General features: G+C 45.3%; 1 protein-coding gene across 3 annotated transcripts in view; it reads left to right on the top strand.

Moving 5' to 3' along the window:
• Positions 1-208: 208 nt before the first annotated feature.
• LOC147111072 (deoxyribonuclease gamma-like) overlaps positions 209-22,789 on the top strand; it is a 49,890-nt gene continuing 27,309 nt past the window's right edge. Inside the window, exons 1-3 of one of the 3 annotated variants that reach the window (XM_086001564.1) lie at positions 209-428; positions 4,019-4,107; positions 9,373-9,456. In XM_086001564.1, the coding sequence (XP_085857690.1) occupies positions 279-428; positions 4,019-4,107; positions 9,373-9,456 (323 nt within the window). In that variant the 5' untranslated portion in view covers positions 209-278. The remainder of the gene's footprint in view (positions 429-4,018; positions 4,108-9,372; positions 9,457-22,789) is intronic. The other 2 variants (XM_086001566.1, XM_086001563.1) reach the window with 2 other exon arrangements.

The following is a 22,789-nucleotide window of genomic DNA, read 5'->3' on the forward strand; positions in this document are numbered from 1 at the left end:
AACAAGATATAGCTTGTCTCTTCCCAGTTTTACATCACATTATTAAAGCACTGCCTTAAAACATGATTTAGTTGCGGTCTGAAGTATCAGCATGTATGCAAATCACTTCTCCATTCCAAACTTACAACCTCTGCCCATTGGCTAACAAAGCAAAGGGAGGAAGGAACAGGGTAGTACTGTCAGTGCAATAAAGTGAGGCAGTTATAAGGGAGTTCTCATCACACCAATACGCTGCATTCTGAAGAGTATAGTAACTAGTCGGTGTCACACCCTGATAGATGAAGATGGTAAATATGCTGTTTCTCCATGGTGTTCTCTTTCTTGCCAGTTTTCATGGGATTCAGTCTCTTAAAATCTGTTCCTTTAATGTGAGGACATTTGGAAAATCAAAGGTTGCCAACGAAGGAATCCTGGATGTACTCGTGAAGGTGAGTTACAGACATTTCACTTTAGAGATTCCTGAATTTTTATTTTGTGAATCTCCTCAATATGATTTTAAGTTGATTCAATTTGTAACAGATTTTACTGATCTTGACTGAGCCAGATTAAGTCAGTCCTGTATCCTTGTGATATGTACAGAATTCCTTTATTGATCTTTCAAAGACTATCATATTCCAAAGCACAGGCTGAATTGTGAATGGAGAATCACTTATGATTCTGTCCAATTATTTCTGTATAAGAACCCTATAAATTATAGTAGAATGAAGAAAATGAGTTATTCCCATACTTTGGTTGGATGAGAGTAATGATGAAAACTCAAACTGGCATTAGTGTGTGATGTAAATTAATCCCTTTACCAGCACAGGTCTACACTGTTAACTGAAAAATACTTGCACACCAAAGGTTTAGTGAATGCTAAAGTCTCAATATTGTTAACGGCTAAAAATATCTCTAATTTCAGACTGTATTTCAACTCCTACTGATGAGGTAATCATTTTTATTGCTAGTTTCCCTGAATTTTCTCCCTGGCTCTCCTGAAGGCGCTGCTCTTGTTCTGGTACAGTTTCTTGGGTTCAAGAATTTCAGAAAGCTGTTCAATTGCAGAGAGCATCACAGCCAAATCCAACCCTCTATTCGCCTGCCACCCACATATATGCACCTTCCAGTCACCGGCTAGCAACCAAGAGTCCCAGATGATTTTTTGTTCTTTTCCAGCTTCAGAACCCTGAGAGTAAATAGAACATCTCAACTGCGCAGCTAACTCACCAATAAATGGGAATCCAACCTGGGTTCGACCTTCCGTTCGGAGTGTAATCATTTTCAATCCAAAGTTGTCATAATTCAATTACGTAAATAGAAAAGTTGATGAAATTTGTGGCAAAACAGGGCTCACAGTATCAAATTTACGCTTGAAGAAAACGCCTTGTGAAATCTGGAGTCTGGGGAGCAGTCGCACGCTTTGTTTGCACACAGCTTTCATGTTTTGCTCACTTGATGAAATGCCCCTCATGGGGCATCACGTGAATGGAATGCCTGGGGATGATTTCAACAGGAAGCTTAGGAAATCCAAAAAGAATGATCAGAGAAGCAGCATTTAAAAATAACCTCCATAATAATAACTACTTAAGTGGCACACTGACAGATTTTGTTAGGAAGTTTAAAGATTCAGGTTTTACAGCCGTTTGAGATCCCATATGCCCACGCTGTTCTTGAGTTGTGAGCTGCACAGCTGCAATTCTAAAGATTACACATACAAAATTGATAGACGTGGTGAACAGAAAATAATGGGCCATAGTTTGCTGTAGGAGTGTCTTTTTTTTATTTGTCCTGGGACCAGCATTTATTGCCCATCCCTAATTGCCCTTGAGAAGGTGGTGGTAAGCCGCCTTCTTGAACTGCTGCAGTCAGTGTTGTGAAGGTACATCTCTTTTTTTTAAATGCTAAATTCGGGTTGGAGGCTTCCCGCGGGTGCAAGCCCCCGACCTGCACTTACCTACCGCGCCGGCCGTTGAGCTGTGGGCCTGTGTGGGATTCCGATCCTGGGCCTCCTCCAACTGCTCACGCGCAGTGCTTGCGTATCCCAGCGGCGCAGTTAGTTCGAAGCGTCCCCTGGGATCACGTGGGCCATGGAGAGCCAATCGTAGCAGGGAATCTCTATTCATAGATTTGACAGGAAGACCTGTCAAATCTATGAATTAGAGATCGGCCCCAAAACCTAACTAAAATTTCAAATAATTTTTTTTTTTAAATCACATTTTTAAAATAACTATAAATTACATAAAATAACTATTTTAAACAATAATTTAAATTTTTGAAAAAATTAATTACAGTTTTTAACAGAGCTAAAAATAAACTTACCTTTTCTTAAAGTATTTAAAAATAATAAACCTGTGGAAAAAATGTTTTCATTTTACTTAATTCACCACTTGCCTTGTTAAAAGCAGGCCTTGCGACTGCTTTTTAAAAGCGTAGCTGCTGGAGACTTTATCTCCCGGAGAATCCTGTAAAAAAAACAGAAGTTCCAGGCGCACGCGTTCAACCTGTGAACCCCTTCCTTTAAGGGAACGGAAGTTCTGATTTCCCGTGCATGCACGAAACTGGCACTTTCGTTGGGCCTACGCGTGAGTACCCAGCGAGTACTCACCCGTGGGGACCCGAATTTCTGGCCCATGGCTAAAAAAAAGAACATGGCTTAGAGGTAATACTCACATCTCTGGGTCAGAAGGTTAAGAGACATTAAACTGAGGCCCCGTCTGCCCTCTCGGTGGGCGTAAAAGATCCCATGGCACTATTCGAAGAAGAGATGGGGAGTTATCCCCGGTGTCCTGGCCAATATTTATCCTTCAACCAACATCACTAAACAGGTTATCTGGTCATGTATCTCATTGCTGTTTGTGGGACCTTGCTGTGCACAAATTGGCTGTTTTGTTTCCAAACAACAGTGATTATACTTCAAAAAGTATTTATTTGGCTGTAAAGCGCTTGAGGATGTCCCAAGGTCATGAATGACACTGTATAAATGCAAATATTTTCCTTTATATAAATGCAAGTTCTTTCTGTTTCACGTGTCAGCTGTGGCTCAGTTGGTAGCACACTCGCCTCTGAGTCAGAAGGTTGTGGGTTCAAGTCCCACTCCAGGGACTTGAGCACATAAAGCTAGGCTGACACTCCAGTGCAGTGCTGAGGGAGTGCTGCACTGTTGGAGGTGCCATCTTTCAGATGAGACGTTAAACCGAGGCCCCATCAACTCTCTCGGGTCAACATAAAAGATCCCATGGCACTATTTCAAAGAAGAGCACGGGGAGTTATCTCCGGTGTCCTGGCCAATATTTATCCCTCAACCAACATAACAAAAATAGATTATCTGGTCATTATCACATTGCTGTTTGTGGGAGCTTTCTGTGCGCAAATTGGCTGGTGCGTTTACCACATTACAACAGTGACTCCACTTCAAAAAGTACTTCATTGGCTGTAAAGTGCTTTGAGACATCCGGTGGTCGTGAAAGGCGCTATATAAATGCATGTCTTTCTTTCTTTCTTACTTGAAATAGAGATGTACATCTAGGTGGAATCTGTCTGGAGATAGAGGAACTAAGCAGACAATGCACAGCTTGTAATGACTCAGCCCAGCAGTGACAGTAAATCTCTCCCCAAAGTTTCTTTTTGCTTTTCACTATAGTCTTAATGCAGTCTATTGACTTTCTTCTGATCCCACTGATGGTCCTGTTAGGTTCTCCATTTCCTTGCAGAGCCAGGGCCTGGTAAGTGCTCTTGTGATGTGCTGGCCACATTGCACAAGCAGTAAGTCAGTTAGGATGCCGGTAATCATTGGTAACCTTTTCTGCCTGCACTACCACTCTACATTTTTGTCAGAATGTCTTCCAGGACATATTCAACAAGCGTCATACTAGAAAACCTCAAGCCAATTTCCCCATGGTTTTGCCACATCTGAGCCACAAAGGTGGGTCTATAAATCTCTAAGACAGCAATGTAGTGCCAACTCCTTTTTATCCTCCATATTCCTTTTATAATTAATATCCAGTATAAGCCACTTAGCATTACGTGTCATTTTCTGCAGATAATCTCTCGTTGTGATCTGTTGTTGATGATGGAAATCAAAGACTCAAGCAACCAAGCCTTTCCTAAACTAATGAAAAGACTGAACAAGTAAGATCACAGAGATGCTATTGTTTATCTAAATAGTGCAGGAGTGCACAGTGAGTATGGACTGGCCTTTTACCTTCAATGCTGTCCCCTGTAGAAATTTCTAGGCTTGTGTTCCTTCAACTAGGGGATCAACAGGTGGTGGTGGATTGGAAGTCCATGTTAGAATCCATGGGTTTTGGATGGAGCAGACTTAATGGGTGGAAAGCTTTTTTCATTCCAGAATTTCTTATGTTCTTACAATGCTCCCTTCCTGTTCCTTTAAATGGAGTCAGGGTTTGAATGCCAAGTGCATGGTTGACATTCATTCTAGGAAATAATCAGTTGAACCGTCCATCGAGAGCAGACAATAGAAAACAAGTACAATCAGAAAATAGAAAGTATACACACTGAGCATAATTTAGTATTTAGATTGGGGATTTACTTTCTAATGTAAAATAAATATGCTTCCTAATAATATACTGAACCTGAATAATAACTGTAATGATATCAGCAAATAGTGATGTTATTTGCCTGTTTGATTATGATGCCTTATCAGCATAGTTGCATGTATTGATTACTTATGCCTGACCAGCAGAGGTCATGTGAGAGACAAGCAGTTGAGTTTAGTTTCAGTTTCGTTTTAGATGAATCTCAAACATGATGTCTCCTGTAATGCTGTTAAAAGAGTTGAACAAGACTTTAGATTAAAATACATTCTCTTTCATAAATGTCTCGTCATTGAACCCACAAAGAAATCAATACATGGTGTCAGAAGTGATTGAAAGAGATGAAGAGAAAGAATCTGAAGTTAAATCAGCTCTCCACAAATTAGCAAGCCAAAAGAGAACATCGTTGCTTACCATTGGAGAATAGCTAACGAAGTGAAAAAATGGAAGGTTTACACCCACTGGCGATGCTTCAGATGACAGGTAATGTGGCTGAAAATTGGAGGAGATTCAAACAACGTTTAGAGTTGTATTTAGCGGCAATCGGAGCTGACGAGAAAAGTAATAAAAGGAAATCGTCACTGTTCTTACATGTCGTGGGTGATGACGCGCTGGAGGTGTATAATAACTTCACATTCGCTGTTGATGGAGACAAAATGAAACTAGATAAAATAATGGAACAGTTTGAGGCCTACTGCATACCTAAACGTAACGTGATGTTTGAGAGGCACAGATTTTTCACATGTGTACAGAAAACGGGAGAGACTATTGATCAGTATGTGACTGAACTGAGAAACAGAAGCAAATCGTGTGAATTTGGGGGACTGACAGACTCGCTGATAAAAGACAGACTGGTGTGTGGTATTCCGGATAATGGTCTAAGGGAAAGACTGCTAAGAGAGCAAAATCTAGACCTGGGAAAAGCCATAGCACTGTGTAGGGCTACAGAGACTGTGAAGTTGCAGGCAAAGGAGCTGTTCAGTGACAGTAGTTGCAACGTGGATGCAGTGAGAATGAACGGACACAAACCGTTTAACAAAAAGAGCGCCAATGTGAAAAAAGAGGCGTGGCCAGCGAACGAAAATGAAAGGGACAATCGAAAGTCATGTAGTCGATGCGGTACACAGCATCCACCAAGAAAGTGTCCAGCATATGGTAAAACATGCAATAGTTGCAACAAAAACAACCATTATGCCCGTTGCTGTAAGAACCAAATGCAACAAAGCAAGGTCCATGCAGTAGATGAAAGCAACATAGAGGAGTTCTATGTAGATGTTGTGTCTGAAAACAAAAAAGAAGAAAGAGACTGGATGTTGACACTAAAAGTGAATGACATACACATTCCATTTAAATTGGATACTGGAGCACAAGTTAATGTGATATCAGAGACTGATTTTAAGAAAATTAGACCCAGACCAAAGATACATGGAATAAAAGTGAAAGTGACAGGATACTCAGGTACTGAAATACCAGTGAAAGGAAGATGCATTGTCAAAGTGACACACAAGGACAGAGAGCACACGCTAGCATTAATCGTGGTGCCAAAGGATGTGCAAGCCATACTAGGTTTAAAAGCCTGTGAGAAACTGAACCTGGTAAAGAGAGTCCTCGTTGTGGAAAGCGAAGGAGAGACAGTCTATGATGAACTCATGAAAGAGTACAAAGACCTATTTAAGGGTCTAGGCTGCATTCCAGGAGAACACACGATCAGAGTAGATAAAAGTATGACACCGGTCATACATCCATGCAGAAAAGTTCCGTTTGCTCTTCAAAAGCAACTGAAGGCAGAGTTGGACAGAATGGAAAGCCTGAACGTGATTCAGAAGATAGATGAGCCAACTGAGTGGGTGAGTTCCCTCGTCGTAGTGGACAAAAAGAATGGAAAGCTCAGAATTTGCCTGGATCCAAGAGATCTAAACAGAGCAATAAAGAGAGAGCACTTCAAGCTTCCTACACGTGAGGAAATCATGGCACAGTTTGCAAATGCAAAATATTTCAGCAAGTTAGATGCATCATCAGGATTTTGGCAGATGAAGCTGGACGAAGCAAGTTCAAGACTGTGCACATTCAACAGTCCATTTGGCAGATACAGATTCCTAAGGTTACCATTTGGCATTGCCTCAGCTCCTGAAGTGTATCACAAGACTATCCATATGATCTATGAGCACCTGGAGGGAGTTGATACATCAATGGATGACATCATAGTATGGGGAACCACGAGAACTGAGCATGACGAGAGACTGAAAAAAGTGCTGGAAACAACAAGGAAAACAAACCTGAAGCTGAATAGAGAGAAATGCCAGCTCGGGGTGACAGAACTGACATTCGTGGGAGATATCCTTAGTGGTGAGGCATCAGACCAGATCCCAGAAAGGTGTCCGCCATTGAGAATATGCCAAAGCCACAATGCAAAAAGGACGTGCAGAGGTTTAATGGAATGATCAACTACATGGGTAAATTCATATCCAACCTCTCAGAAAAGATGGCGCCACTGAGAAGACTAACTGAAAAGAACATAGAATGGGAATGGAATCATGAGCATGAGAAGTCATGGAGTGATCTAAAGAAACTGCTCACAGAGGAACCAGTTCTGAGGTTTTATGACCCAGCAAGACCCATCAAGATATCATCAGATGCATCACAGAGTGGGCTCGGTGCCGTTCTTCTGCAACAATATGACTACTGGCAACCTATTGCATATGCATCGCGCTCAATGACAGATGCGGAGACGCGATATGCTCAAATAGAAAAGGAGCTGCTCAGCATCACATACGCCTGTGAAAGATTTCACCAGTTTGTGGCAGGACAAGCAATCAGTGTAGAGACTGACCATAAGCCCTTGATTGCATTGTTCCAAAAGCCACTGTATAGCTGTCCGCTTAGAATACAAAGAATGATGATCAGGCTGCAACGCTATACACTGAATGTTGTGTACACACCGGGTAAGCTGATGTATACAGCAGACACGTTGTCCAGAGCTGTTGACCCAAGTGAGCCCGCTAAAACCACAATGGATGAAAAAGTGAACGCCTACGTGGACATGATCACAAGTGCACTGCCCATAGCAGATGCAAAAATGGAGCTCATAAAGACTGAGACAAACAAAGATGAAACAATGAGACGACTGAGGAAAAGCATCTTGGATGGATGGCCCAACATGAAGCAAGACTGCTCACCTGACATGGCAGAGTACTGGAACTGCAGGGCGGAACTATCAGTGGTCGAAGACATCATCTACAAAGGAAGTAAAATAGTTATCCCAAATAGTCTGAGAAAAGAGATGCTAAAAAGGATCCATGGAGGACATCTGGGAATCGAAAAGTGTAAGAAAAGAGCACGAGAGGTGATGTACTGGCCACGAATCAACCAAGATGTGACAAATGAGGTGTCAAACTGCACAATATGCCTGAAATATTGAGCAAGCAATCCGGTAGAACCACTAAAGCCACACCCAGCACCAGACAGACCTTACCAGAAGGTAGGCGCTGACCTATTCGTATGTCAAGGGAAGGACTATCTTGTAGTCACAGACTATTACTCCCTGTATCCAGAGGTTTGTAGACTGCACACCACCACTGCAGATGCTGTGATAACATGTATGAAAGCCATATTCTCCAGACATGGCATGGCAAGCGAGGTCTTCACAGACAACGGACCTCAGTTTTACAATGCAAGTTTCCGACACTTTGCCAAAGAGTGGGACTTTGTCCACACAACGTCAAGTCCTCACTGTCCACAGTCCAATGGACTAGTGGAAAAATCGGTCCAGACAGTGAAAAGACTGATGTACAAGGCAAAAGACAGTGGAACTGACTTCTACCAAAGCATGCTTGTATACCACACAACGCCGCTCGAGTGTGGTAAGTCACCAGCCCAACTCCTGATGGGACGTCGGCTAAGGTCAAACCATCCCGGAGAACCTCCTGAAAACAAAAGAGGGGGAGAAAGTGAGGAAGTTCAAAGAACAACAGAAAGAAAAGCGAAAGTACTACTATGAGAGAGGAACACAAAACCTACCTGAACTCCACACTGGTGACCAAGTAAGGTTCAAAGACAAAACAAACACATGGACTCAGAAGGGAACTGTCCTGAGTGAAGTTCAACCAAGATCATACACCATTCAGATGGATGAGGGTGCTGTTCTGAGAAGAAATCGTCGAGATCTTCTCATGGGACCAGCCACAGCAGGTCAAGAGACTGATACTGTTGAACAACCTGATCACACAGCTGAGAACACATCATCTGAGGCAACAACTCAGATTCAAGGACAATCAATCAGAAAATCCTCAAGACACGTGAAGCCTCCTGAGAGACTCATTGAGCAAATTTAAGGACTATTGTTATAGAAGGAAGTAATGTTATCTTATTCTTTCTTCAAGTTCTAGTGTATTGACATATTTCATGTGAACACACAAAGCAAGGTTAAAAAACCTTGATCATGATAATGATAATGTAAGTTCATTAAGTGTTACAGTTAAAATGCAGATTAATACAAAGAAAACATGTTGTTAGTTAAAAGTAAAATACTTTTGTTTTAAGAAAAGGAGATGTAATGATATCAGCAAATAGTGATGTTATTTGCCTGTTTGATTACGATGCCTTATCAGCATAGTTGCATGAATTGATTACTTATGCCTGACCAGCAGAGGTCATGTGAGAGACAAGCAGTTGAGTTTAGTTTCAGTTTCGTTTTAGATGAATCTCAAACATGATGTCTCCTGTAATGCTGTTAAAAGAGTTGAACAAGACTTTAGATTAAAAGACATTCTCTTTCATAAATGTCTCATCATTGAACCCACAAAGAAATTAATACAATAACTATTTAAATATTCTACCTCAGTCAAGGCAACAGTGAATACGAATCTATCATCAGCGAACGTTTGGGACGAAAGATCTACAAAGAACAGTATGCTTTTATTTACAGGTACTCTTCCACCTCATTTCTATATTTCAATTGTACATGTTCTTGCAGGAGGTATGAATAATACAGAAAAGAATGCCTGGATTTTAAAGGTGCAGGCGCCTAACGACTTCAGTACACAGAGCCCACCTCCAGTATTTAGCCTGACTTTTTAAACGTTCCATCTGTTCATTTAACGCAAGTTTCAGAGTTGGATTTATTTTCTGATATTTTCTACTGAGCGCAAGTGCTAGACGACCTCAATTGCAAACTTAGTTCAGCTGAAAATTTCTGTAAATAAATATTCTGCCTGCTGTAATATTTGAGCAACTTTAGTTCATTGCAGCTTTCCTTTTTTCACTTTAGAAAATGTTATAAATCTACAATCAGTCACAAGTAATGCCGAGAGTAAACTTGATTACTAAATCTTTTCACCTTCCAAAGTATGTTCATCTTTTTAACATATATAGAAATGGGAATGTATATCATGTTTTGAGTGCAATAACCACAGATGATGAACGCACACATTTCTTCATTTAGAATAGTCTCTGAACAAAGTTAGGAACTTTAAACTTTTAAATGTCTATAATTTGATTTACAAATGGTACCATAGTCTTCAAAGGGTTAAAGAAAATGAGAGGCTACACACCTTTGATGACTCCTGTGCTCACTCCTCTTTAAGAGAAATTAACAATACCCTGAAAGAGGAGCTTCCTTCTCAGCCAGAGAGATTGGAGTGACATGGGAAGATGACTAAAAGAGCCTGAGAGAAATATTCATTGAACAGCAAAAGTGAAGGATTTAAACTAAAAATATGTCTGGGTAGCTTCCTCTTTTTCCTCTATCTTTTTTAATTTATATCTTTCGGTGAACTTTAGCACTCACCAACGTGAAGAATCGTCCAGTATGTGTGTAGAGCTGGAAGATGTAGGTGAGGTTTTAAATGAATATTTTGCATCTGTGTTCACTATGGAGAAGGACGATGTAGGCATAGAAATCAGGCAGGGGAATTGTGATATACTTGAACAAATTAGCATTGAGAGGGAGGAGGTACTAGCGGTTTTAGCGGGCTTAAAAGTGGATAAATCCCCAGGCCCAGGCGAGATGTATCCCAGGCTGCTGTGTGAGGCAAGGGAGGAGATTGCAGGGGCTCTGACACAAATTTTCAGAACCTCCCTAGCCACAGGGGAGGTGCCAGAGGACTGGAGAACAGCTAACGTAGTACCATTATTCAAGAAGGGTAGTAGGGATAAACCAGGGAATTACAGGCCAGTGAGCCTAACATCAGTGGTAGGGAAATTATTGGAAAAAATTCTGAGGGATAGTCAGCATGGCTTTGTCAGGGGGAGATCATGTCTAACCAATTTGATTGAATTTTTCGAGGGTGTGACTAGGTGTGTGGATGAGGGTAGTGCAGTTGATGTAGTCTACATGGACTTCAGTAAGGCTTTTGACAAAGTCCCACATGGGAGGCTGGTCAAGAAGGTAAGAGCCCATGGGATCCAGGGCAATTTGGCACATTGGATCCAAAATTGGCTTAGTGGTAGGAGGCAGAGGGTGATGGTCGAAGTTTGTTTTTGTGACTGGAAGCCTGTGTCGAGTGGTGTACCGCAGGGATCAGTGCTGGGTCCTGTTACGTCCGTGTAATAATAAGAAAAGGACTGCAGAGAACGGTACAACAGGTGTTTACTCAACGTGGTTCAAACTGCAACTGAAACAACAGATTACTACTCAGCGTTATATACAGGTGTGGTCACTGCCGGTACTACAGTATACATGAGCTGTAGAAAGTAGTTCCCCCCTTAAAGGTACATACATTACAATTCCTCCCCTTTTAGATTAACAGTACCATAACACTCATTTAACAATTAAATATCAAACTAATTACAATTAACACTTTTAACATGCAACATTAGCTGAAAATAGTCTATTTATAAATTCAGTCTTTGGGGAGGCTTCCTGATCCTTTCTGGATAGCGCCTTTCCCGAGTGTCTTGCTCTTGGTGCGGAGGCGATTCTGGCCCCCTGTCGTCGGTTGGTTCATCAGCTTCCGATGCTACTGTTTCTGGGGTAGATGCTACCTGTACGTCGGGTTTATCACCAGGTACGTATGGGCGAGGCATGGGGTTGACTTGTTCCTGTGACTCTAGGATCTGGTCAGCATGGCGTCTCACGATGCTCTCCCCAACGTCCACTGTGTACATTAGTGGGCTCTGCCGTGTGCATATCGTTCCTGGCTGCCATTTTTCTGTTCGGTAGTCGCGGGCCAAGACTGGTTGCCCTACATTGAAGCTCCTTGTTGGCTTCTCATGGATGTGCTGGAATTGCTTACTCTCAAAATCTCTTCGTACGTTTGGTCTGAGCAAATCCAGGCGAGATCTTAACCTTCGGTTAAAGAACATCATGGCTGGGGCCTGGTTGGTGACTGCATGTGTCGCATTCCAGTAGGCGAACAGGAAATTGTCCACCTTGTGCTGCAGCGGAATGTTGTCATTGTACATAGCCTTTATTGCCTTCTTAAAGGTTTGTACGAACCTCTCAGCCAATCCATTTGTGGCTGGATGATACGGGTCGGATGTGTAATGCCTTACCCCATTCTTTTTCAAGAACCTCTGGAACTCTTCGGACACAAACTGTGGTCCGTTGTCGGAGCAAATCTGTTCTGGCAAGCCATTCCTGGCAAAAATGGTCCGTAGGACTGCAATCGTTTTCTCCGTGGTGGTGGAGGACATTTTGATGACCTCAGGCCATTTCGAGTGCGCATCCACGGCTATTAAACACATTGAGTCCATGAATGGACCAGCAAAATCAATATGCACCCGTTGCCATGGAGATGAGGGCCACTCCCATGGGTGTAGAGGGGCCTGTGGTGGTGCATTTTGGACTTTCTGACATCCTGAGCAGCTCTTGGTCAGGTCCTCGATTTGTTTATCGATTCCCGGCCACCACACATAAGCCCTGGCTAGGCTTTTCATTTTTACCCCTCCCAGATGACCCTCATGAAGCTCATTGAGCACTCTCTCCCTTAACTTGGGTGGAATTATCACTCGGGATCCACACATCAAGGTCCCCCGGCACACTGGCAGCTGTTCTCTCCTTGTCGAGAATGCTGGCAACAGTGAGTCGCCATATGCTGGCCATCCCTTCACCGTCAAATCATATACCCGAGAAAGTGTCGGGTCATTTCGGGTTTCCTTTTTGATACAAGCGTTAGTTACCGGTAGGTATTCAACTATAATCGAATGGAATATTTCAACAGGATCCACTGCTGGTTCTTCCTCCGCAGTAGGCAGTGGCAGGCGTGATAGCCCATCAGCATTTCCATGCTGTTTCGTGCCCTTATATTCAATCTCATAGTGGTGCGCCCCTAGAAAAAGTGACCATCTTTGTAGTCGTTGCGCAGTCATCACCGGAACGCCCTTCTTCGGATTAAAAATGGAGACAAGAGGCTGGTGATCCGTCAGCAAGGTGAATTTCTGCCCGTGCAGATAGTGATTGAACTTTTTCACTCCCCACATTAGGCTGAGTGCCTCCCTGTCAATCTAGGCGTAGTTACGCTCGGCTGAGGTTAGTGATCGTGACGCAAAGGCTATTGGCCTCTCTGAGCCGTCCGAGAATTTGTGCGACAGCACCGCTCCAATGCCATAGGGTGACGCATCACAAGCCAACCGAATTGGTAACGCTGGGTTGTAATGGGCCAATAACTCTTTCGATGTGATTAGTGTTTTGCTCTTCTGGAAAGCTCGTCTGCATTCGTCATTCCACTTCCATGGCACCCCAGTTTGCAGTAGGGTGTTCAGTGGGTGTAGTATTGTAGACAAATTTGGCAAGAACTTATGGTAGTAGTTTACCAGCCCGAGCAACGACCTCAGTTGTGACACATTTTCCGGTGCTGGAGCCTTGACTACTGCCTCAATCTTCTCTGGGGACTTATGTAACCCCTCTTTATCGATAACGTGGCCACAATACAAGATCTGTTTTCTAAAAAACTCGCATTTGGGGCGGTTAGCTCGGAGCCCATATTCCTGCAATCTAGTGAGCACCTGCTCCAGGTTGACAAGGTGATCACTGTCATTTTCACCTGTGACCAGGATGTCGTCCAAATAACACTGGGTCCCTGGGATCCCTTGCAGGACTTGTTCCATTGCCCTCTGCCAAATAGCCGGAGCTGATGCTACCCCGAATACCAGCCGGTTGTATTGGTAGAGACCTTTATGGGTGTTGATTGTGAGGTATTTTTTTGATGCTTCTTCTACCTCCATTTGCAGATACGCCTGGGCCAGATCAATCTTAGTGAAGCGTTTCCCTCCAGATAGCGAGGCAAAAATATCTTCAATCCGCGGAAGTGGATATTGTACGGTGTGAAGGACCGGGTTCACTGTTACCTTAAAGTCCCCACAGATGCGAACCTTCCTTGGTTCCCAAGGCGTGCTGCTCAACGACTTTTTCATCACAGGGACGATGGGTGTAGCCCACTCGCTCCAGTCTACCTTGGACAGTACACCTGAACGTTCCAGACTCTCCAGCTCTGCTTCGACGGCTGGGCGGATCGCATAAGGTACCGGTCTGGCCTTAAAAAATTTTGGCTTGCGTTTTCTTCAATTTTAATTGTCGCTGTCATGCCTTTTAGTGTTCCGAGTCCTTGCTGGAACACTTCTTTCGCGTCAGTTAAAATCTTTGACAGTCGCCCAGGTGTGATGTCGTCATCCTTTTTGTCAGCCACAGTCAGTGCCTGTATGGAATGCCAATCCAGTTGTATTTTCCGGATCCATTCACGTCCCAGTAATGGTGGTCCTCCATCTTGCAATACATACAGGTCTAGTTTTGGTGTTTCCTTACCGTTATATATAACGGTCACCCTTATTTTTCCTTTGGGGTAGACTTTTTGCCCCGTGTACGTCTTCAAAATAATTTTTGTGTCTCTCAAGGGTATGTGTGAGAATAGCCGCTCGTAGTCCCGTCGGTTTATGACTGTTAGAGCTGATCCTGTGTCCAATTCCATCTTTACCTGGACTCCTGCTATCTTGAGAGTGACCCAAATGGTTCGGTGATCCTCCGTTGTGATCACATTATGTAGTTTCAGACAACTCAGTTCCCTGCTTTCGGAGTCGTTATCACTCTTTTGTTCGTCTGAACTATTCTCTGTTATCTTATGTACCTTCTTGTACTTCCCTTTGGTCGGTTTCTTATTGCTGGTTTTCTTTCCCGACCTGCAGACTTGTGCTATGTGTCCTACTTTTCCACACTGTCTGCACACTTTGGCCTAGAAATTCACTGGCCTTAGCGCCGCTTTTGAGGCGCTAGAGGGCCTAGCGCCGAAGTTATGGCCAGTTTAGAAATTGACAGGGGCCCTAAATCGGCGTTAGGCCGGTAGCGCTGCGCCGGCACCGATGACGTCATCGGTGTGCGCAGCGTCCCGGTTGCCATGGTAACCCGCCCGAACTCGGAAATTGAGTTGCGGCCGCCTCGCCCGTGGCAGCCGCAAGCAACGTTGTGGCAGAGGTGCCTTACAGAACTTTGCCCCGGCGCATTAAAGGCCCCGCGGCGGCCGGCCGCTTTCCCGCCGGCCGCCTGGCCGCAGCTCCCTCCCCGGACTTCCCCCCTCCCCGGACTTCCCCCCCCCCCCCAGAACAGAAGCAAGCCCGGCACTTGTCCGAGGTGCCGGGCTCTTTTTTAAAAAGATTATCGCGGGCCGCGGCCGGGTGCAGGCAGCTCCTCCTTAACGGAAGGAGGAGGCCTGCACTTCCCGAGCCTGCCGCACCGCAGCGGGTGCCGCAGCGCCGGAATAGCGCCGCAATGCGGCACGTGGCGCCAGTTTTGAGGCGCTGAGACCCCTCAGTAGCGCCGGCAGCCGTTTGGGCGCGGCGCTACTGAATTTTTGGCGCGCGCAGGGGGACTTAGCGCTGGCACTAACTTCCGGCGCTAAAGCCCTCGCTGCGCCAAAACCGAATTTCTAGGCCTTTGTGTTTGAACCAGCAATCATTCTGGTCGTGTGTTGTTCTGCTGCAGCGATAGCACTTCTCTGTTCCATATGACATTTCGTTTGTGCCATATTCTTGCGGTCTCTGTTGTATCTCTACAGCGCCCCGTGCTGCTGCTTCATATGATACCGCAATGCTGAAAGCCTTTTCCAGCGTAAGGTCCTTTTCAGATAAAAGCCATTTCTGGGTTCCTTCACTTTGAAGCCCACACACAAACTTGTCCCTTAAGGTATCTGCCAGTCCCGCTCCAAACTGGCAGTGTTTCGATAGTTTGCACAGTTCTGTTAAATAATCAGCATTGCTTTCATCCTTATGCTGGTTCCGTTTGTGAAACTTGAATCTTTCTGCTATCAACAGTCATAAACCGACGGGACTATGAGCAGCTATTCTCACACATACCCTTGAGAGACACAAAAATTATTTTGAAGACGTACACGGGGCAAAAAGTCTACCCCAAAGGGTTTAAGTGGTCCTGTAGGATTGACACTATGTTTTCAAAATCCTTTTCTACTGGCTTCTCTGGGGTTACTAGGTTTCGTAGTAAGCCATACGTTTTTGCACCCATTGAATTCAACAATACCAGCGCTTTCTTGTCATCTGGCACTTAATTCGCCTTGCAGTATACTTCTATGCATTTGACATATGTCGTCCAATCTTCGACTTCATTGTCGAACGCTGTGATACTGCCACTCTTCGGCATTTTTGGGTGTGGTTAGACTGCCTTAAAATGGCGTCTCCCGCGCTTTCCTTTCTTCCCCGCTGCGGCTTAAAATGGCGTCTCCCGCGCTGCTGCCAACGCCGCTCTCGGCGGTCCTCGTGGCAAATGGCGACGCCCTGTGGGTTTCGTGCGCTGCTCCTGCGCTGCTGCCAACGCCGCTCTCTGCAGTCCTCATGGCAATGGCAGCGCCTCGCGTTTTCCTGCGCGCCTCTCTCCCCCGTTGACGCTGCTCGGCCCTTGAACACCGGCTGCGCTCTGCTCTCTCTCACCTCTCTCCCCCGTTGACGCCGCTCGGTCCTGAACACCGGCTGCGCCCTGTGCACTCTGCCCTCTCTCTCTCCCCCGTCGACGCTGCTCGGCCTTTTTCTGTGCCATTCGGTCGGGCTCTAGCCCGTCGCTGTCCGGGAAGGGTCTGCGCAGTACCTGTTGCCAGCCCGTTTCGCTGGACCACCGTGACTGGAAAGCCAAGCCTGGCTCTCGACAGCCTCCCCTGCGATGCTCAAATCTCCGCTGGATGACTGGGCAGTTGCCCGTGGTCGACGCCCGTGCTTCTGGACTCGACCTTCTTCCACTGTTCTCCAGGAGCGAATCCCTGGGAGGTGATGCAGAGTTGCAGGTAGGTTCGAACTTGCTCGTCGCCACTGTTACGTCCGTGTAAAGGACTGCAGAGAACGGTACAACAGGTGTTTACTCAACGTGGTTCAAACTGCAACTGAAACAACAGATTACTACTCAGCGTTATATACAGGTGTGGTCACTGCCGGTACTACAGTATACATGAGCTGTAGAAAGTAGTTCCCCCCTTTAAGGTACATACATTACAGGTCCTTTGCTGTTTGTAGTGTACATTAATGATTTAGATATGAATGTAGGAGGTATGATCAGTAAGTTCGCAGATGACACGAAAATTGGTGGAGTGGTAAATAGCGAGGAGGGAAGCCTCAGGCTACAGGACGATATAAACGGGTTGGTTAGATGGGCAGAACAGTGGCAAATGGAATTTAACCCTGAAAAGTGGGAGGTGATACATTTTGGGAGGACTAACAAGGCAAGGGAATACACAATGAATGGTAGGACCCTAGGAAGGACAGAGGATCAGAGGGACCTTGGTGTGCATGTACATAGATCCCTGAAGGCAGCAGGACAGGTAGATAAGGTGGTTAAAAAGGCATATGGGATACTTGCCTTCATTAGCTGAGGCATAGAATATAAGAGCAGGGAGGTTATGATGGAGCTGTACAAAACGCTAGTTAGGCCACAGCTGGAATACTGTGTGCAATTCTGGTCGCCACATTATAGGAATGATGTGATTGCATTGGAGAGGGTGCAGAGTGATGCGCTATCAATTACTCATAAAAGACTGAGAGTTAAGAGAGTAACTAAAGGCTTTTATTAACAAAAGAATGAAGGTCTGCCTCGAGTGGTCGACCGGTCCAGAAATACAAAGGGCTGGGGAGCAGTCACCTTTATACTAGGACTTGTGGGAGGAGTCAGCCGAGGCATGTCCAGGCATGTACACAGTGGAATACAAACAGTGGTTTACCACACAGAGGAGATTCACCAGGATGTTACCTGGGCTGGAGCACTTCAGCTATGAAGAGAGACTGGACAGGCTGGGGTTGTTTTCCTTAGAGCAGAGAAGGCTGAGGGGGGACCTGATTGAAGTGTACAAAATTATTATGGGCATAGATAGGGTAGATAGAAAGGAACTTTTCCCCTTAGTAGAGGGGTCAATAAGCAGGGGGCATAGTTTCAAGGTAAGGGGCAGGAGGTTTAGAGGGGATTTGAGGGAAAACTTTTTTACCCAGAGGGTGGTTGGAATCTGGAACTCACTGCCTGAAAGGGTGGTAGAGGCAGGAACCCTCACAACATTCAAGAAACATTTAGATGAGCACTTGAAACGCCATAGCATACAAGGCTATGGACCAAGTGCTGGAAAATGGGATTAGAATAGACAGGGCTTGATGGCCGGCGTGGACACGATGGGCCAAAGGGCCTCTTTCTGTGCTGTATGACTCTATAACTTTATGACTCTATGAGTATCAAACATGTGCAGGTGAAGTATAATATGGTTTAAACGCAGAGTAAAGCTGTCTCTGTATTGTACTAATTAGCATCACTTACAACAGCCATTTGATTCAGTATTTCTAAACCATGCATCAGCCACTTTGAGTACTTTCTGAAAATAATTGTCAATTCACTAACAACTAGTGCTGAATTATGGGTCGTTTTGTGTTGTGGGTTGAAACTGTCAAATTTATTTTATGTTACAGCAGGCAAAGAGAGTATGTCCTACATTTTATTGTAGGTCCTAGAGGTTGAAAGGGCGCTGCACCAATCCAAGGCGTCATCTATTCTCCCAAGACTCTTGTTTATTAAGATATTTTCTCCCATTCATTATCTTGAGTCCCCTCATCTCAGACCTTTCCTTGCCTTGGTTGAACTGCTCCCAAGCTTTCACAAATGCCATTCTGAAACAGGCTTCTAAAAATGTACTTGTGGCCTCGGGTAATATGCCACCAATCTGCCTTTCCTTCCAATGGGTATTTCTTTCCTCTTCTCAACAGCGACCCTGCTGAGATTGGAAACTCAACGTGTGGAAGATTGTGCGCCCAAACTAAGGCCTTGATTTCGCAAGCCGTGGCGAGTTCGGTGCGGCCGGATCAGACAGCGGCCACAAACTCCGCACCTGTCTTCATCTTGCCTACTCCGAGTGATTTTCCCGATTAAGCTTGTTAAGCCCACCCTGCGAGGTTCCCGGCCGTGATTTCACCTACCAAGGCTGGGTCAGTGCGGCCGAGGTAGGTGGCAGGTGGCAAACCCGCTCCCGGCTCCATCCCACTCTGTGAGAAGAATTTTCCCCTGATTGGGCTTGTTAAGCCCGCCCTGCGAGGTTCCCGGCCAATTAAATGGAAGCAGGCCTGATGACGTCATCAGCCGGTTTCCTTAAAGGGGCCATGTCCAAATTCATTTTGACAGTTGTGCTGTCAGTGTTCTACAGCATTGAGGTGCTGCAAACACTGACAAGAACTGCACAGAGGTGCACAGCTGCACCCAGGCTCTTTCATGACTCCCTTCATATGCTTATGGGGGGAGTCACAGCCCACAGGGAGGTCCTCTTCCCTTCCAATGGGCGGAAGAGACCTCCCCAGGAGATCAACGCAGCCTGGTTGCACATTGCACAGGAGGGCACAAGCAGGGATGTTGTCAGGAGGACCAGGCTGCAGTGGCGCAAACCTTTCAATGATCTCAGTAGATCACGAAATGTTACTGCAAAGCCACACTCAACCTCATCCTGCTGTGCCACTCATCACATCTCCATCACTCTGCCTTCCCTACCCTACTCCTGCACATCCTTACCCACACCAACTTACCTTGCACCTCCATCCATCCCTCTCTATCTACATTATCACTTCCCCATCTCACTGGCCACTCCTCACACTCACCCTCATCCTAGTCCAACCATTAGAACTAACAGCACACAAGGGTAGGCACTTGGGTGTTTTAGCCAATGGTCATGTGAACTTTCTGGTAATGTGCTGTCAAGCATTGAAATCCTTCTTGTCACCACTTTGCCTTCTTGGACAGATTTGTGTGCACCTTTGAAAGTGTCCTGGTGAGTTGCAGTGGATGGAGAGACATAACATTGCCACGCCCCCTCCCAATGGTGATGAGTGTGAAAGGAATGGCTTGGACATAATAGGGATGCTTTATGGTGCTGGTGTGGGGTGGTGCCAACCTGGTGCATCATGTGGCAGCCAGGGTGTACAGTGTTAAGTGAAGCTAATCTGGACATGATGAGGACATCGCTGGCGTCCCGGGCAGCAATGTGCCCGGGTGATGATGCCCTGTATCCAGTGCAGCATCAGTTGATTGCGGAGGAGGTTGGTGTGGATGTTGGTGCTGCTGGTGTGCCCGGTGCTGCTGGTATTGGGGCTGATCGTTTTGGGATTCTGAGGAACAAGGTGAAATTTTTTCAAGGGCACCGATGTTGATGGAATAGATGGCAGGTGAGGTTGAGATGACAGAAGTAATCTGTCAATGTTGAGATAGGCTGTTCCAAGGAGGTGACAGTGGATAGAGAGATTACTCCAAACACTTCAAAAGTGGGTTCCAAACACTGAAGGCTGAAGCTTCTGCGATTGGAAAGTGACCAACTGTAAAATGGCAGGTTTTAAACCACTTTTGCAGCTGTTACCTATTGAAAGAAATGGAGAGTTGTTCAGAACCCAACATACTTACCTGACGAGATCCCCGAGAGCCGTGAAACTCGTTAAACAGCTGGAAAAATGGTAAGTACATGGTAAAATGTTGTTTAAGTAGGTCCAAGAGGATGGGAACCTCGTGGAAAACTTGGCAAAATGTTTTGGAGCTGGGAAAACGGGGATTTAATTACTTTAAGCACCCTCCTAACAAGCACAATTGAATGACCCACCGCTTAGTGTCGTGTCTGCAAAGCGCAGGCAGAAACGGCACTTGGGAAACTGACAAGGAGGCGGATTCAGAGCGGGATAACAGCCCGCTGTCAATCTTTCTGATTTTGACAGCAGACCCGCCTCCAAACCTGCCCTCTGAGCACCGGCAAAATTCAGCCCCAAGTATCGGACTGCTCTGTAGCGCAGATAACCCTAGTATTGCCATTAACGTGGAGTACTGTGATAAATCATTTTTAATCACACATTAAATATTCAGTAGGTAGAGCCACATTTTTAAGCAAACACCAAGAATTAGATATTTTTATGAAGTAACTTTTTTTTAATATACAGGAGGAATAGCAGCAGTCTCCAGTTCAGGAGGTGATGTTTTTTCGAAGTAAAACTGTCAAATGATAATACAGTCTACTCAGTTTATTACAACAACAACAACTTGTATTTATATAGCGCCTTTAATGTAGTAAAACGTCCCAATGCGCTTCACAGGAGTATTAAAAGGCAAAATATTTGACACCAAGCCACATAAGGAGAAATTAGAGAAGGTGACCAAAAGCTTCGTCAAAGAGGTAGATTTTTACGAGTGTCATAAAGGAGGAAAGAGAGGTAGAGAGGCGGAGAGGTTTAGGGAGGGAATTCCAGAGCTTAGGGCCTAGGCAGCAGGAGGCTGCCGAAGGTTAAGTGATTATAATCAGGGATGCTCCAGAGGGCAGAATTTTAGGCCGGAATTTTGCCAGCGCTCAGAGGGCGGGTTCAGAGGCAGGTCCGCTGTCAAAATAGAAAAGATTGACAGCGGGTCGGGATCGAGCAGGCTTGAGGGACCGTATGGCCTACTCCTACTCCTATTTCTTATGTTCTTATGATCCCACTTCTATGTCAGTTTCCCAAGTGTCTGTCTAGGCTTTACAGACCCGATACCAAGCAGTGGGGGAGCCAATTGACATAGTTAAAAGATTGTTAAAAGTTATTTAAACAGCATTTTACCATGTACTTACCATTTTTCCAGCTTTTTGATGAGTTTCATGGCTCTCGGGGATCACGTCAGGTAAGTAGGTCGGGTTTTCAATGACTCTCCATTGCTCTGAATAGGTGACAGCTACAAAAGTGGTATAAAAGCAATGATTTCACAGCTGTTCACTTTCCAATGTTAGAAGCCGGAGCCTTCAGGATTTGGAATACACTTTTCAGCTTTATGCAGGTTGGAAGTGTTTGCAGTAAACACTCTATCTACTGTCACCTCATTGGAACAACCTCTCTCACCATTGACAAATCGCTTCTGTCATTTCAACTGCAGCTGCCATCTATTCCAGCAGCATCGGTACCCTTGAAAAAATCTCACCTTGGTCCTCAGAATCCCACCACAATCAGCCCCAACACCAACATCACCAGGCACACCAGCATTACCAACAACAACACCAACCTGCTCTGCAATCACCTGATGCTGCACAGGACACAGGGCATCAGCACCCGAGCACATTGCTGCCCAGGAGGCCAGGGATTGCCTCACCATGGCCAGATTTACTTCACTTGATGCTGTACGCCCTGGCTGCCACATGCTGCGCCAGGTTGGCACCACCCCACACCAACACCATAAAGCATCCCTACAATGCCCAAGCCATTCCTTTCACACTCATCACCATTGTGGGGGTACCGTTATGTCTCACCATTCACTGAAACTCACTAAGCCACTTTCAGAGGTGTACACAAATCTGTCCAAGAACTCTAAAAGTGTTGAAAATAATGGTTTCAATGTTTGACACCATATTAACAGAAACTTAACATGAACATTGGCAAAAACGCCCAATTGCCTACCCTTGTGTGTCGTTAGTTGGTATGATTGGACAAGGATGAGGGTGAGTGTGTGGGGTGGCTGTGAGATGGGGATATTTTGATGTAGATAGAGAGGGATGGGTGGAGGTGCAAAGTAAGTTGGTGTGAGTAAGGATGTGCAGGAGTAGGGTAGGAAAGGCAGACTGATGGGGATGTGATGAGTGGCACAGCAGGATGAGGTTGAGTGTGGCTTTGCAGTAACATTTCGTGATCTACTGAGATCATTGAAAGGTTTGCACCACGGCAGCCTGATCCTCCTTACGATATCCCTGCTTGTGCCCTCCTCTGCAATGTGCAACCAGGCTGTGTTGATGTCTTGGGGAGGTCTCTTCCGCCCATTGGAAGGGAAGAGAGCCACCCTGTGTGCTGTGACACCCTCCATAAGCATATGGAGGGAA

This window comes from Somniosus microcephalus, chromosome 11, assembly GCF_052327205.1.
Source record: "Somniosus microcephalus isolate GS21.2 chromosome 11, FLI_Smic_1.0, whole genome shotgun sequence".
Classification (NCBI taxonomy): Eukaryota; Metazoa; Chordata; class Chondrichthyes; order Squaliformes; family Somniosidae; genus Somniosus; species Somniosus microcephalus.